At 46.0% G+C, this 17,466-nt stretch overlaps 1 protein-coding gene across 3 annotated transcripts in view; it reads right to left on the bottom strand.

Annotated features, from left to right (window-relative positions):
* The window catches only part of Erg (ETS transcription factor ERG), a 103,916-nt gene extending 87,663 nt beyond the window's left edge, over window positions 1-16,253 (bottom strand). For all 3 annotated transcript variants that reach the window (XM_036204183.1, XM_036204182.1, XM_036204181.1), the window contains exon 1: window positions 16,149-16,253. In XM_036204183.1, coding sequence (XP_036060076.1) covers window positions 16,149-16,166 — 18 coding nt within the window. In that variant the 5' untranslated portion in view covers window positions 16,167-16,253. The remainder of the gene's footprint in view (window positions 1-16,148) is intronic.
* Between the last annotated feature and the right edge of the window lie 1,213 nt (window positions 16,254-17,466).

The raw sequence follows: 17,466 nt of genomic DNA on the forward strand, positions 1-17,466 counted from the left end.
TGGCCTATGGCAGATTGATGTGCCATGCTTTGCTGAGGCCTATGGGAGGCCTGCCTCTTTCTTACGGAGGAGGAGGAGGGGGTGGATGTGGGGTGGAGAGTGGAAGCAGAAGAGGGAGGGGGGAGGCTGCTGCGGTCGGAATGTAAAAGAAATAGATTAATTAATCAAAAAACTATTTTAAAAGTTAAAATGAAACAACAAAAGGAAGTTAAAATATAATTTCCTTAGTATGTTTTCCAACCAATAATTGCAAGCAAATTACTCCATGCATACCTGTTCCTCCAGTAAAGCCCTGCTTCTCTTTCAATTATCTAAGAACAATTAAGTGTACAGATCCAAAATGCAATTAGCTCGGGACACAATGGGCTCTCAGGGACCAGTCAAGTTTCTTCCAACATTGTGATTCCCGAATAAAAGTCATTTCCTTTCCTTTGATTCCTTACAAACTAGAACCTGTTTTAGCTAGTTTCGGTCCTGGAAAGACTTCGTATGCCCTGGATCCTTTCTTCATATTTTCAATCCTTCAGTAGACATCTGCAGTCAGATCTTCCATGTGCTAGGGGAGGTGACCAAGGGGCGAATTCCTTAATGATCAACTGGAGAATGTCCATAAAGATAAAAGTAAACAAAACTTAATCGGACCCACTGCCCCAATGGTGCAGCCGCCGGCCACTGTCCTATATAAGCCCCACCTGCTCACACAGACAGCATTGACTGACACGGGATTCTGAAACAGACATGAAGTGTGTGTGTGTGTGTTGGGGGGGGGGACTTGTTGGAAAGGAGGAGTTTGGTGGGAGCTGGAAAAGAATAAGAAAACGGGAGGATATGGTCAAAGTACCTTAGAGATGCAAAAACTATGAAAGAATGAACACACTTTTAAAACCTTACCTTCCAGGGAAACCGGGAAAAGATCCATGAGACCTGTCTGTAACTTTTTTCCCGAAAACTACATGTAAATGTACTATTTTCTAAGCAAAAATATTTAGCCAGGATCACAGAATACCGTGTTTCATGGAAGATGACATTTTTACCATTTTCTTCATCCATCTTGATCATTTTTATTTACATATATAGGTGTGTCTGTGTCCAATTCTGTATGAATGTATGTCACACCTGTGCAGGTGGCCTCAGACATGTAGAAGAAAGAGTCTGTGTTGTATCCCTTGGAGCTGGAGTCCCAGGTACCCGATGCTGTGCTGGGAACTGAACTCAGGTCCTCTGGGAAAGCAGCAATTGCCCTTAAGAGCTGAATGACTTCCCAAACATCCCATTTCCATCATTTTCTACACAGCATTTAAGCCATAAGACTTACCAAATTAAATAATATACTTGCACATTTTGACATTCCAGTAGGTAATCCAGTTTATTAAACCTTAAATTTAATAAACTGGTCATTCTCTGTTATTGAAATTAACCTCCATTAAAAAGTAGATTATTCTGTAGTTGAATTCAGAAGCTGATCTACTAATAGAGAGGTCATCTTACATCACATCTGTTGTAGAAATAACATAAAAACTACAGTGGTGTCACCTGCCAGATTCCAACTGATGAGGAAACTTGTTCTGTGAACCAGGGAATGGAGACCAGCACCAGGGATTAAGAGGTTAAATGACAGAGTCCTTGAAACTTTTAAAGGAGTGACTACAACCAGGGAAGAAGTGAACAGTTTCCATCAGTGCAACTTCTCATTAATTCACACCCAAGACATAGTTAAAGGACCGTAGCCAATGTGCTGACGGACATGCCAAGGACCCAATGCAGACCCCAAGTAAACAGTGGGAGGTGCTATCATTCACTCAAAGCAAATGGCACGGAAGGAAGTGCCACCGCCCAGAGCTGCTCAGAAGCTGCCTTTCTGCTTGGAATTTTCCAGCAGGGGAGTCTCCATCCCCAGCCTGGAGGAGACTGTATACACTCAGCAGCAGGAGAGTCCCCATCCACAGCCCAGAGGAGAATGCGTATACTCACCAAAGAAGTACCCTGAGCACTCAAAACCCTACCAGGTTCTGTGTGGTCCTGTGATTAGGCTACCAGCAAAAACATGCACAAAGAAACTTGAAAAGGTATTTCCTTTTCCCCAAAGAAGACTTGAAAATAGCCAATAGGTAAATAGAAAGATTTCAGTCTTAACTAATGTTTGTGGACATAAAAACCCCAGCTACAATGAGGTGTCATTTTACACCTGTTATGATGCCTCCTACCAAAAGACAAGAGATAGTGAGGGCGGGGTGCTGGTTGTGGGGGTTCTCCAGTATATGATCACCATATGCCCCACCAGTCCCTGTATATACACCCAAGGGAATCAGTCCACACCCAGTAAAGATACCCACAAGCCTCCAGTCACTGCAGCACTGTTCACCTTCAACACGACACGGAAACAGCCTTGGTGGGGGAACAAATGAAGGAGCTGTGCCATGTACAGATGCTACTCATCTTTGAAAAGTGACATTCTGGGCTGGGCATGAGTTTCACCCATGCTTGCCTGGCATTCATGAAGCCCTGGGTTCAATGCTCAATGCTGTGTCAACCACACATGGCATCACACAGCTCAAATCTCAGAACTTGAGATGCAAGGAGGGGGCTCAGAAGTTGGAGGTCATTACTAGCTACATAGATCATTCCAGGCTCACCTGAGCTACATGAAACACTCATCAAAAAGGTGTGTGTGTGTGTGTGTGTGTGTGTGTGTGTGTGTGTGTATGTATGTATGTGTGTGTGTGATTTTCTCTCATTTGTCCAAATGTTGAGGAATCTTGAGGACAACAGGATAAGCAAACAGGTTAGTTACAGAAGGAAAAGCACTGGATGATCTTGCTTATAGGCAGAATCTACAGCGGTTAAGAACACAGACATCAAACCGAAGATAAAGCAGTGACCACAGGTTCAGAAGGAAATGGCAAGATGAAGGCCAAAGGGAAGAAAGCATCTGGAATGCAGGATGATGGAGTCTAGAGAGCATGAACTACACAGAGCTGCGCTTGCTGATACGGTGCTGGACTTTGGGACTTGGCTCACACTAAACTGGGGAACTCTAGCCCCTTGACATACACACTGGGTAACCATAGGAGGTAGCAGATATATTAACTTGCTTGAGTACAGTAGCTTTATCAATATCTAATGTGTGTGAAGACTTACGTCATGTACCTACACACAAAAAATCAAAAGTCAAAGTAAATGGCAAATCATCATCAGCCATTTTTGAAGAAAGGTGTGGATTTTTTTTTTTTTTTTTTTTTTTAAAGACAGGGTTTCTCTGTGTAGTTTTGGTGCCTGTCCTGGATCTCGCTCTGTAGACCGGGCTGGTCTTGAACTCACAGAGATCCGCCTGGCTCTGCCTCCTGAGTGCTGGGATTAAAGGCGTGCACCACCGCCTCCTGGCAAGTGTGGATTTTTGAAGGGGAGGAAAAGCACATTAAAATTGTGTATCCACTCAGAAAAGGAACTAAAATGTTTTTGATTTGCCACAATGTGGGGGGGAAAAAAAAGAACAGATTTTTTTTTGTCACCATTAATATCATCTTACGGCCAATCCACATGCTCACTCACACACTCACCACTGGAGCCGTTATTCATTCACCAGACAGACATTTACCTGGGATGCACCTCTCACCAGGAATCAGCCCAATGAAGTCACATAATGCTGAAGGCCCAGAGCACTGAGCTTTCATAGTCCTTATTTGAGGGTTTCTGAATATGACTGATGTGACACAGATGTGTGTGTGTGTGTGTGTGTGTGTGTGTGTGTGTGTGTAAGAGAGAGACTTCTGACTGATGGACTGAATTCAAGGTACTTGTGAGCCAAGTGCTCTACCATTGCGCTACATCCTCAGCCCTCTTTCTACTTTGTAACTATTTTGACATAGGGTCAAAGTTGTCCAGGCTGTCCTTGAACTCACACTGTAGCCTAGGCAGGTCGCTGAGCCTGCAATCCCCCTGCCTCAGTCTCCTGAAATGCTATGATTACAGCCAGGAACCATGAGGCCTCTCTCTCATAGTTTTAATCATAGAAGCTGCCCATCCAGGATAATTCAGTAGGTGTCTGCTCACTTCCTCTCAAGAAGGTCCCAACACTGGGAACTGGAGAAAATAGCACCTTTTTTTTTCAGCTCTAGGGCTGCTCCAGACACTGGCTGTCTCTCCTTGTAGAATTGCACCACCTCTCCACTGCCTGGCAGAGAACAAACACATCAGGGACTAAAGCCGGGGAAGAGCAGATACTTTTCTCATGCCCATCTTGATTTTTCTTTGGCTGTAGTTCCCGGGATTATAAAAATGGAGCTGAGTTCAACTGCTTGATGGTGGGTCTTTGCTTGAGTCACAGACGTGATTGTGTCTCTCACTTCTCACAATCTGGCCCCTTTACACAAAAACACTGAATGCCCAAAGTTCATTGGGTTCAAACACAAACAAGAGAACTAATTACAATCCGGAAAAATCATTTATTTACTTCAGAAAAGCAAATAGCATGTAAGTTTAAAAAGTAATAGTAAAGCTGTGTATGATGGAGCATAATCCAAATGGTTTGAAAAAAACAGAAAGATCCCACATTCCAGGCTAGCCTGAGCTACACAGTGAGACCTGTCTCAACATCTAAAAGGGGGCGTTGAAAAGGTGGCTGAGGGTGAGAGAGCACACCCTGCCCCTGCAGAGGACCCGTGATCAGTCCTAACTCTGAAATTAGATGGTTTGTGACTGCTCCCACAGATGGAGACCTCTGGCCTCTGCAGGCACCTGCATTCAAGTACACACACACACATATACACACACACACACACTTTTTTAAAATAATAAAAATAAATATTTTAAAAAATAATATTTTTTAAAGTTTCAAAACACAGAACCTAGGGTGAGTACCCACAGAGCTCACCCTTGCACATCTAGGCACAGAGCTCACCCTTGGCACCCTGCTGTTCAGTGTTCATGCACACATCAAGCTTTTAAAACATTCACAGGACTGCAAGGCAGGTCTCACTGCCCTGTTGAAACGGAGGAGGGATTCAAGCTTCAGAGGGTAGACAGAGCTCAACAGAGAGCTTGCCTCCCATGCACTAGGTCCTGGGATCGATCCCCAACCCTGGAAAAAACAAACAAACAAACAAAAACCAGGAAGACAAAAGAGAAAAGGCAACATGGGCTTCTATTTCTAGAGGAGCCTATGAAAAAGGAAGTAAGTAGTAAATCTTATTTTTAAAATGAGTTTCATTTCCAAATGTTATACCTGCAAATATGGAGGACAAAAACCCTATAATATCAGAAAAGAATCAAGTGCCAAGAGACCCTTGACGGTGTGATATAAGGTGGTTTAAATTTTCTTTTTCAATTTCCTTTTCTTTTCTTTTTTTTTTTTTTCCTCGGAGCTGAGGACTGAACCCAGGGCCTTGCGGTTGCTAGGTAAGCGTTCTACCACTGAGCTAAATCCCCAACCCCAAATTTTAATTTTCTAAGTCTCTATGTAGTTGTTTTGAAATGGAAAAAAAAAAAAGGAAGAAAAATTTTTATCAGTGTTGTCATGTCACTGATATTTTTCAACAGCTCTTTTGAGCCTGCATCAGTCCAGGCAAGGTCAACAAACCAAGGCCCAAATCCCTCCTCAATAGCGTGGGTGGTCTTCTGAAGGGACCCAACAGGGAAGACTCTCCATGGGCCCCAGAATCACACAGCCACCATTCATGGTGTCCTGCCAACCCCCAGACCCTTTGCAGGCCTGCAGAGGTGGCGTCCGTCGGGAATCATGCTGGGAGAGACCTGGTGCAGTTTCACTATCAGGCAGCAAAGTAGCAGATGCTCTCCCGGGAGATGTGCAGACGCAGAGGCTGTCTTTGCTCACACAGGACACAGGTTCTAGGCTTAGCGGTCTCCAACAAGATTAGCAAACTGGTTTGAAGAGGGGCAGGGCAGGGGTGGGATCTCTCTTAGGGTCATTTTATTCTAACTCTTTTTCACTTCAAACACAAAATACGGATGTCCATTGAGTGGCTGTGTGGACAAAAACCCCTAGGGGATACCAACACGCTGGTAAGCACCCACTTGCAACCCTGAGCCAGTAGCCATCTACCCACGTCTAACACCTTTTCTGGTCAGGTCGAGTCTCTGCTTCCACTGTTATGGACCCTGTGTCTACAGGACCAGAGGGCTACCCTGGTGTCCTTCTCACTGCACTGCAAAGCTTGCGGGAGATGTTTGCCTTGTGCAAGGTCCAACATTGGGGGTGGGAGTGGGGGCAGCAGTGTGGGGCTGTGTGGTTATTTCTAACCTCTGCAGGAGGCTCGGTGGGGGCGCAGGTTTCCCTGTTTTGAGCCTGTAAACACCATTCTTTGGGGCTTTGCCAGGGCTAGAGCTGAGGGCTCTCAGGTGCTATTTATTTTGTTTAGTTTATTGTTTGTTGACTTGATATATTTTTCCCCCTACAAAAGGGCCAGTTGCTAAGGACATATCCTGTAGATGGGTAATGGATGACTCTCTATTGTTTGCTGTTTGTGCTTTGTGGTTTTATTTGCTTTGCTTCAAAGGGCCTAAACAATGTGTTCCCTGAATTTAATAACTGGTGTAAACTCGGCACAGAGAACAAACCGTGAACTGAAAAATTTTGGACCCGAATCTGGTGATTTCAGCCTGACTAAAGAGAGTGAGCTCCACAATGGCTTTAAATGGAGCAATACTAGAAGATGCCTTTCATCCAACCTCAGGGACAATGACTTGACTCATACATCTCTTTCCAGGACTCAAAAAGGCTGAGAGACCCACCCACCCCCACCCAGGACACAGCGCAGTCCTGTCTGTGTGCTAGATAACACCAAGATAGACAGACACGAAAGCCATTAAAACTTCATATCTTCACCTGCTACAAAACACAGAATCCTCCCTTGAAAATCCGGAGGCCTCCGTCCCACTAAGGAAGGAGCAGCGCATGGACAGGAAGCTTCCACCAGGAGCCCTTCCTGCGCCTGCGCCTCTGGTTGGCCTGGCTATCAGGGCAGGAAGCGAGTGTAGGAAGTGTCTGTCTACAAGCCATTTATCCTCAAGGTGATTGCTGTAGCAGCATTTTACTGTTTACCAAAGCAGTAAACACAGGGTCTAAAAAAAGATGTTTTCCATCACCAGAGAACAAGGCTTAAAAGAATGTATGTGTTCTTTTCTCATAACCACCATCTTAAAAACGAGTTGCCGTGGGCTTATGCTTTAGCAGCAAGCCAGCCAAAGGGGCAGAGGCAGGGTTAGTGTCAGACGGGCAGCATCCTCTCAGGAGTAGGAAGTAGCAAAGCGGATTTTATTTCTCTTTTAGAAGCTTCACAGTTAATTCTCTTTGCCTAAACAGAGGCCAAGTCTACAAAACCGCCCGTGTTAATTCATGTCGGTGGGAAGAATAACTCCTAGAGTTAGATAACCTGGAAAGTCACTTGAATTTGGCCTTCAACAATGTTTTGAATTTTCTGGGGCTGTAAATATGGTCTTAGTTCTAAGCATCCACACAGAGATGAGGAGAAACTGTAGAAGTCAAAGCCATGCGTGTGGATGAGTTCTGCATGAGGCCAACTCGCCCGGGCAATCTCCTCTCTGCTTTTTAACACTGAGACTTTACAAAACTGTTCTGTCCAAGTTTCCAGGATGAGGGCAATAAACAGACCAGACCCAATAAGGACACTGGTCACCTGAACACTCAGGCGGGGGCCTCTTCCACTCTACTGCTGATTTCTATGCTTTTCAAAGCCCCTGCAGGGTTCACACTGAGTGTGAGGGAGTGCCAAGAGAGAGAAAGAGAGGAGCAAGGAGTGGAGGGAGGAAGGAGGGATGGAAGGAGGGAAGAAAAGAGGAAAAGGAGGAGGATGTGGGGGGAGTTCAGGAAGAGGGAGGGAGAAGAGGAGCCTCCCTGAAAAGAGTTGGGAAAATGCACCATCTGGCATTTCCCCGGCAATGGGGCATGCCACCTCCAGCACACAGTGCTGTGACCAACTGGGAACTGGCTGTTTCTGTCAGAGCTTTTATCTCATGAGACAGAGAAAATAGCTCCTTAAAGAAAAAGATCAAACAAGCCCCTTGAATATGAAAAGTGGGGTTCACCGGTGGGCAATTTCATATCCCTTTGTTGCTGCTCATCTTAGATGGGACCCTAGGTGGATGGAAATGTCCTCCCTCCACTGAGGATCGAAGGCCCCACATGCTATGCGGAGTTCTGCGCTCCTGTGCCCAGTCCATTTATGGTAACACAAGTGGGAATGGTGGTTTTTCCAGGTGAAAAATGCCAGGCGAAACAGGCTATGACTTGTTGTAGACCAGGGAACAGAAGGGACAGGATTTGAATCCTTGCTGGGAGCCTTCTGTCTAGGCTTTGTGAGTCCTGATATCAACAGAGCCACCTAAACTCAAAGAGGATCAGCTCTGCATCCCAGCTCTGCTCTTCCCACCCCTAAAAAACAAAGGCCAGGGAGGCCGACTTCCTGCTGAGGTCCCCCTGTGCCAGGCTGAAGATCTGACCACTCTCTCCCAGGGAGTCCCTTCTCCTGTGGCCCTTCTGTGCCTGCCATCTGTACCTGCCATCCCATGCAGGAATGATAAAATCAATCCTTCCCCACGGACTCTATCACAACAATGGTACAAAGAAAGAATACTAAGTAACTCTCTGGCACGGACAACTGTGGGCTGTGGGGTTCTGGGCAGCCTTCATGTTCTTGATGGTCACTGTACAAACACACAGGACCTCTGAGGAGACAGCCACGCAATGTGAGACCACATGTTCTTAGAGCAATGTCTTAAGAAACCTGCCTCAAATTGAGACATGAACTCACCTTGTTGGCACATTCTGAAGTATTGTTTCAATAGTTTCTTCTTCTTCTGAAGTGGCGCTCACATGAATACGCTATCAAGTATGGCTGCACGCTCACACCCAGATGGACTGTATTAATCAGCCTTGCAGCTATTGACAGCAACAACAAAGAGCATGAAGCTGGGAGGGAGGGGGGGGTGGAGGGAGGAAGTCGTATGCTCAATATACACTGTGTAAATATATGAAACTGTCAAAGAATAAACAGATAATTTTTTTAAAAATGCCGATTGGGATGCCAAAAGGGCTGAGGTTATTTGGATCAATTGATTGGGGATTCATGTGGAGGCATGAAGGGCTCTCTTCAGAGCTGAACCCATGACGGTGCTTATCAAACAGGAGAAAGGGAAATGAAAAGGCCCTGTGTGTGATTTGTAACCCCGTGATTTCACGACAGCAAAAGAAATGGCAAATCTTAGATGTGGATGCTTCAGAAAAAAGACTGTTTAGGACTGGGGTGACAGACAGCTCAGTGCATACAGCACCCGCTATGCAAGCATGAGGACCCAAGTTCAGATCCCTGGCACTCCTGTAAATGTGGAACCTAGCAGTGGGGTGGTGGAGATAGACTGAGGGGCTCACTGGCCAGTCAGTCCAGCCGACTCTGGCATGGAGGAAGACAGCTAGCCTTGACCTCTGGTCACCACACGCACACGCACACGCACACACATACAATCCGGAGCATCTCTGCTTGATGTCCCTATTGTATCCCCCAGAACTAAGCACGTATTGTTTTTAGCAAGTGTTTGAAGGAGCAGTGCTGTTGATGTTATGGTTGGACTCTGATGTGGCACTTTAAAACATAAATAATTTTACTTGGCTTTGGCGTTTCTTTTCTGAAACCCCCAGCACTTATCTGTACACAACAGCACGGCACCTGCTCCTCCCGGGGCTGAGTTCCACCAACACCCTGCCGAAAGACGCTGCAGGGCCCGGCGGAAAACTCTGACCCGAGCGCTCATTACTGACGCCCAAGACAGAGCACGGAAGTTGACACTTGGGCTCACTCAGGGCATGCAAGCCAGTCACCAACCGACCTGGAACCAGGAACCTCTCCCCCTTGGATACTGCCAAATAAGGAAAGAATTCTTAGAAGAATTCTTAGAACAGAGCTGAGCTGAGTGGTAGAGTGCTTGCCTAGCATGAACAAAGCCCTGGGTTCCATCCCTAGGACCTCAGCGGGGACACACACACACACACACACACACACACACACCGCACACACACACACGCACACACGCACACACGCACACACACACATGCACACGCACGCACACACACACGCACACGCACACACACACGCACACACACATGCGCACGCACACACACGCACACACACACACACACACACACACACTTTACATATAGTCCTTTAAGCCAGGCATGGTGGTTCACACCTGCAATCCTCACAGTGGCGAGGCTGCCGCAGGAGGATGGCCAAGAGTTCTGGGCTAGCCTGGGCTACAGAGTGAGACCATCTCAAAGACTCAGCAAGCAAAACAGCAACCCCAAACAACCCCTGTCTTCAAGGCAATGCAGGAGAGGCAACATGTCACCCTCAGTCTTCCAGCAGCTCACTGTGTAGCTGCCTTGTGTGACCAAGCAGTTGCTTGTGGGATTTTTTTTTTTTTCACATAAGAAGAGATGGCAGAGTAGATGGTTACAAGAACTCACATGACCCAGCGTCTGTGTCATTTAACACACCGTTCTTCTCTGCAGAGAAGCCTAGTGCTGGGGATGAGATCACCAGGACACTGACAAAGGAGATGGATTGGATCCACGTCCTCAGTTTCCACCCTCTGTGAACAAGCACTCTGAGCATGAGACGATGTGCCTGTGTGCCCGTGTATTTAGCACAAGGCCTGCCAGGCAGCTCTGGGGATGGTGTCAAACGGATTCACAAATCCGATGTCCCAGAGCTACATGTTTTAAACCCAAAGTCCATTTAATTCATCTCAGTAGGAGGGAGATCACTAAAGGAATACGACTTTACAATGACTACATTGTTATCTCTTTTCTTCTTAGCGATCGTAATTGAATTTTAGGTAAAACATTGTTCCGATACTTGTCAACCCCTACAGTTTTCCAGCCACTGCTGACAATGCCGAAGACCAAGAACAAGGCCCTGTGACTTCATAAGAATACAGACGCAAACAAACAGAGGCGAGCCCCTGGGGAGAAGGGGCCAGAAACAGAAGGAGCAGTGCGGGACTAGAGAAGGCGGGCTGAGCCCACCTCCAGCCTCCTCCGTCAGGGGCGATGGGAGAAGCAGTAGGGGAACACGCTGGATCAACTAGGAAGTAGGAGCCTGAGCAGGAAGAAAACACAGGTCGCAGTGGGTAACTGAGGCAGGCTCGCACAGAAAGGGACAAGATGCTAAAACTGACCAAAACTCAAATCAAAATGAGAGAAATGAGCGACCATTCTCCCTGACCAAATGACCTGGATTAGACCAACATATTCAAGCCGCTGTAGCTGTGACAATCCCTCTAGGGGAAAGCTGACACAATGTTTCAGTTTGACAAAGTTATTAAAGGTACGCATACTCAAAAGTTCCTTTTCTAAGCAACAACACTCACAAAATATTTTTTCTAGAAATCAGAGAGGGTGTGCCCAGCCCCAAATTTATGAAAATCTGAAGGAAGGCTATTTCCTGCAGCAGGACACTGGTTGTAAAAAAATAAAAACATCTATTTTATATTTTAAAAAGGATGAAATGATGCTTATTAAAAGCATGTAGTGACAGGGTGGTGAAATGTGTGTAAATTAGTATCAAGAGCAAAAATCAGAAACAGTGAGCTGTGTGGAAGGACAAGCATGCACACACAATCAGAAAGACCATCCCAGAGGTCAGCAGACACTGTGGCTTGCTGGGATGAAGAGAAACTAAATTGACTTTGGAACATCTTTGCACTCTCCTTATAGGAATACCTTGCACTCTCCATCTGTAACTTGTCCAAAGCCAAATTATGTTTTCCCGTAAAAGCTTATGGAGAAAATTGGGTAGTGGAGGATCCCAGGGTCCTTCTTTTTGTGCTAACAGAAAAGAAGAAGACAATCCAGGCCTCAGAACAGGTGAAGGCAGCAGGCTGACCTCCATCACCTGAGCAACCGACTTCTTGGGCACTCAACCTGCCCTGCTGCAACTGGATGCTATTTGGTGCTCCCACCTTCTCCCTAGCCCTGTATACGCGTCACAGGCTTGGTGGGCTACAATTATGAAAGCTGGAAGAGACCCTGCCATTTGCTCTGTATCCATGAAACCACCCAGGCAGTGCCCATGGCGGTGGGCTTTACTCCTGAAGCTGGGTTGTGTGAAACAGAGTGGCATCAGAAAGCATGGTAGCTTGTCATGAAAGGAGACAATAACCTGAGTCCCACGGCACCCGCCATTCACGGAGAGCCGGCTCACACCAGTATGAGGAAGGGTCACCACTGTGATGGAGAGAAAGCTGGGGTCACACAGCTGAGCACCCAAATGCAAGTGTGTCTGTGGCCACATAAAGTAAGAGATGGCCTCTGGGGTGATTTGATGGTATCCTAGGGCAGGGCAGGAAGCAGAAGCCTCTGTAGCAAGTGGACAAGGCCCACCAGGGCAGTGTGAAACCACACTTTGTCAAGACCATCTCCGCAAATTTCCTTTGCCAAGACTATATGTTTTGGAAACTCCCATTGGCCCCCTCAGAGTCTCACAAGCACCAGTGACTAAATCAGTGCCTCTCAGCTGAAGGAAACTCTCTCAGAAGTTCTGAATGCACCAGTAACGCTCTCCTGGAGGCATCCTTTGTTTTCCAAAATTTATTTTATTTTGTATGTATGCTTTTTAAAGAAACATTGGTGAGAATGTATGAGTGTGTTTTTAAAAATCAGCGTCTGCTTTTTTCAGAAGCAAAAAATAATAATAATGAGTTAAAAGGAGATACAGATGATGAAGAAGAAATTATTTTGTTCTGGAACATTCTCAGGGTGTGGGAGTCCTGCAGTGTGTTAAATGAGAGGGGGGGATACACCCAGAAATTCATCTGTTTTCGATTCTGCTCACCAGGGCCACCAGTCAGGGTGGACATAGGTGCACACACACAGACAGACATACACACACAGGCATTCATGCATGTGCAGACACATGTGTGCTGTATCACAGAGGGTCTGAGAATAGCCCCCAGTGCACACAGTGAGTATCCTTGAGATGCTGTCTTTTCAGTGCACTTAGGCCAGGGCAGAAGCAGGGGTGGGGGTCGGGGGCTGCTCTGGGAGGTGGCCATTACCAAGTGTTACCAAGCAAAAACAACAGCACTTGGCACCTGGAGTTTCCTCCACTGCCACAGAATCCCTGAGAAGGAGGCCATGCCCATTCCCCTGATGCCCAGAGGGAGGTGACGAACACAGCTATAGTTAGAGAAAACCTTTCCCTCATCACCCCCAATGTCAGAGTGCCATCCATGGGCCTCCTCAGTAACTTTCCAACTATCCAGAGCCTGCTCCATAGCTGCTTGCCTTGGGCCTCCTTAGGAAATTTCCATATCCTGTCTGACTCCTAAGCTGGTTCCACTCAAGCTGCTGTTAGAACATGCTCCTTCCATGTATAACACACACACACACACACACACACACACACACACGCACACGCACACGCACACGCACACGCACATGCACACACTCGTGCAAAGACATGCATACACACACACATGCAAAGACACATGCACACACTTGAAAGATTCAACTCTAGAGTCAAGGCTTTCAAGTTAGAATTCCCAGTCTCAAATTATTCAGGGTTAGACTGTTTTTCGGTGAGAACCCTATTCAATCCCCTCCCAATATTTTTAAATGCAGGCTATATGCAGATGGCGGGCTTCCTTGGGCTACCCAAAAGGCAATGGGTATTGCAAACAAGGTCAGAAAAACCTTAGGAGGGCTGAATTAAACACCGAACTGAAGCTTTACATGGGGAACAGCGGCCTCCAGGGTCAATCATCCCTCAGCATTGTAAGAAGCCCTCAGAGCCATCTTCCAAATGCTTGCACACAGAGATGTTGGCTCGTTTGCTAACATGTTTTTCTTAGAACCCTCAACCTGTTCCTGAAATCTGTTAATGTGCAGAGAGGAATCTAAGTTCCTAAAATGCCTTCACCTCTCCCCCACTGAAACACCACGTCCTCGAACTCAGACCCACAGAGCCGGGTGAGACTACCAGCAAAGAGCCTCACAGGCTTTGGCAGAATGACTGAAGGGAAGGAAGGAATCCCAGGCTGGAGCGCTGTGCCCACTGCACACGCACAGCGCACCTGTGAACGAAAGGACTCAAGGATTTACTGAAACACCCAAAACTCCAAGCACATTTGCTATTGGAAAATACCCCAGGGGGCACTGTCTCAACTTGAGAGGACATTTCCCTGTGCTGATCTGAGGCTCACACTAGTGTAATTAAAACCGCAGTCAACAGACTTAAGGCCTTTTTCCCCCCACTCCGTAAACAAAGCCATAAAACTGTCTCATTACTTTACCCAGGAAACCTCACAGAAAGCTGAACTTCAAAGAGGTCACCTGTCAAGAGAGACTGCTCTAACAGGGAGCCTTAAAGAATTCCCTGAAAGCCATTTCTATCACAGGGAGACATACAATGTCCTGTAACACAGAATTCAACCATGCACAGAGTCCTACACAATCACATCAATTGTCCCCAAATGTATACAAAAGATAAAAATGCATTCAGACTTCAAAAGCGACTTCTTCATAAACATGGATCTGAAACAAAACAGTGTAACACATTGGAGTGTTTGTCAAAATGTACTCTGCCTTCTACAAGGTGGCCTGCTCTCTCTGTGCCCTTTAAAGCATCGGTTTGGGGGACAGGAAGGAGCCCACATAAGCTTCTACTCAAGCTACTTAAGATTTACAAAGAATATTTGATTTAATTGTTCTGAAATATGGATAAGAATTAAAATCTAAAGCAGAAAGCAAAGAACAGAATTTGGGGTTATAAAAATCAAGTCATTTCTACTCATTTATCTGAAAGTAGGATGTATCAGGCCCAATGTTAAAATCCCCCTCTAGGTCACACTATTGCAGCTGGCCCTAACCCTTGAAGCCAGAGAAAGTAAACACTAAGATGACAGCCTTTGCTGTGAGCCTTACTATACATTCTATTCATTATATTATATTATATTATATTAATTTTCAGTTTCTGAGAACTGAAAATTGGATGGAACTCTGAAACACAGTTTGCACGATACATAACACGATGGATATTAAACCAAAGAGGGGTTTCTAATGTCTCATCTCAGTTGTGGGCAAAGCCCAAGTTTCATGAGTTTTCAAGCCAAGCAGAACTCTTAGTGGACAGACAGTCACGTCTCATCTTTGTGACACAAAACTGCAGACATAACAAATAACACACTCTTTGGCTTCCTTTATATGGGCTGCAGACTTTCCTCATTCCTACAAATGTCACCAAAGCCTGGCGGCCTGGAGTGTAGTTTAACAGACCCACCACCTCACAGTACCACGACTTCCACTGACATCTATTTCGGCTTCAGCTGTCTGTAGCAACCAGCCCACATTTAATTCTCCACCCATGCAGATTTGTCTCCGTGGTAAACTCTACCAGCTGTCTTCCAGAAACATTTACAAGAAAACACATAGAACCAAACACAGCAGAGAACAGACCACAGCTTCAGGGTCCCCACACACCACACATGACTAAGAAGAAAGCGTACAGTGCACAGAGGGACAGGTGCTTTATTTGGGATAGACACGTACACCAATACACTCAGTTACCACCATTTGAGTTTTGAGACGGCTCAGTCCTCTCAGCATGGAGGTCCCACAATTCAAGTCAACATGTGTCCATCCTGTTACCAACAGCCACCGAACACCTCCTCACTTCCATGGGGAACGGGCTGGCGCGCCTGGTGGTGAGGAGTCCCTGAAGTACATCCAAACCTTCGCCATTGACAAGCCCGTCTCTGTGACCCTGCCCTCCAACCTCTGTGACTGTCGCTTTGCCTCAGACCCACATCCAGACACCGTTAGGAACAGGTAAAGAATCTGAAAATTCAGGCGTGCTCCAAAAAGCCTTCACAAAAGTAATCCACGGCGCTCAACAGAGAATTTAGAAACCCCAATTTTTTTCTGAGTTTGAAGTTTTTAAGCCTTGCGGATGGTCGGAGTAGGAAAAAGGAAATTTACTAGGCAGCGCAAAGGAAATCTTGTTGTCCTCTATTGTGGTAGGGGGGGGGTGTTGCCCAACCCTAACTTATCTGCCTTGATAAAGGAAGCCAAGCGCAAGAAGAGCAAGATTTTGTCAAATGTAGAGGAACCCTCTCCTTACCTTAATAGTGCTGGCCATAATGCAATCAAGTTTATTGATCGTTAATAAATGTTAATAATAATTATTGCTTCTCTCTGACCAGAAAGTAGTTTTGATGAGGTTGTTTGAGCGGATGAGATTGTGCTAAGTCTGGGAAATGAAGTCAGCCAATGGCAGGAAGAGGTTTCTATTGGTCCTGGCTGCCCAGCCCAAAGAAACAGGATATTTGGGAGTGGAGAGATAAGAGACCCTGAAAACAATGTTGTTTTTCTTGATGATATGCAGCCAGGAGATTTTTTTTAATTAAAAAAAAAAAAAGGCATCAATTGGCTGGGGCTGGGACTGTCACAGCAGGTGTGACCTGTGTGACTCTGGGTGACAGGCTGCACCAGACCAAAGCAGGATACAGATGTGATGGAGCTCTGCATGGCTGCACATGGGAGATGGAAGGTACTCACAGCCTGGGTGCCTGTACTTCACAGCCCTCTCCTCCCCAGGAATGCCACCAGCCAGCTAGGACCTATTTTATGTTACTGCATGGTCATGACGGTAAGGACAATTTGCTGGCCAGCTATCAAAAAGCCTCCACCGATTCAATGTCTCTACAGAATATTCCAGAACTGCTTCAAGAATTCCCTTTCCAAACACAAGAAGGCATTATTATTTGCTCCCCCAAAAATGAGTTGAAAATGTAGACATTGGAATCAAGGTAACCAAGAAAACTAAAGAAAAAAAAATAGACACATTTCAAAATCTTGTTTTCAAATACTTATTTAAGGGGTTGGGAGAGAGCTCAGTCAGTAAAGTGTTTCCTGTGCAAGCATGAGTTCCATCCCCAAGACCCATGGGAAAAAGCAGGGTGTAGTGTCACATACCTTTAATTCTAACATGGGGAGTCGGGGACAAGGGATCCCTGGAGCTCACTGGCCAGCCAGCCTATGCCAATCAGCTGGTTCCAGACCAGCACTTGAGGAATAACATCCAGGGCTGACTGTTGACTTCCACATGCACACTCACCTGAGCAAACATATGTGCCTATACATAGGCATATACACTACATATGCTTACACACACACACACCGTTTCTACATTCTAGAACATATGTCTTGCTGATGAACACCCGTGCTGCTGACCACAGATTCTAACAGAACTCTCAGTTACCTGAGAAGTTCTTTGTAAGTGCATAAAACCCAAGCTGCAGGTTCAGGGCCACAGTTCTCCTTCCCCTGAAGGAGGCAGAGCTGACACAGGCCTGAACATTCCTTAGAGGGTTTCAGGCCTTTAATTACTCATTTTCAGGAAATTACTTGTTCTGTGGAAGAAACAAAAGTTTGCTTTG

The sequence above is a fragment of the Onychomys torridus genome, chromosome 12 (genome assembly GCF_903995425.1).
Source record: "Onychomys torridus chromosome 12, mOncTor1.1, whole genome shotgun sequence".
In the NCBI taxonomy this organism is placed as follows: domain Eukaryota; kingdom Metazoa; phylum Chordata; class Mammalia; order Rodentia; family Cricetidae; genus Onychomys; species Onychomys torridus.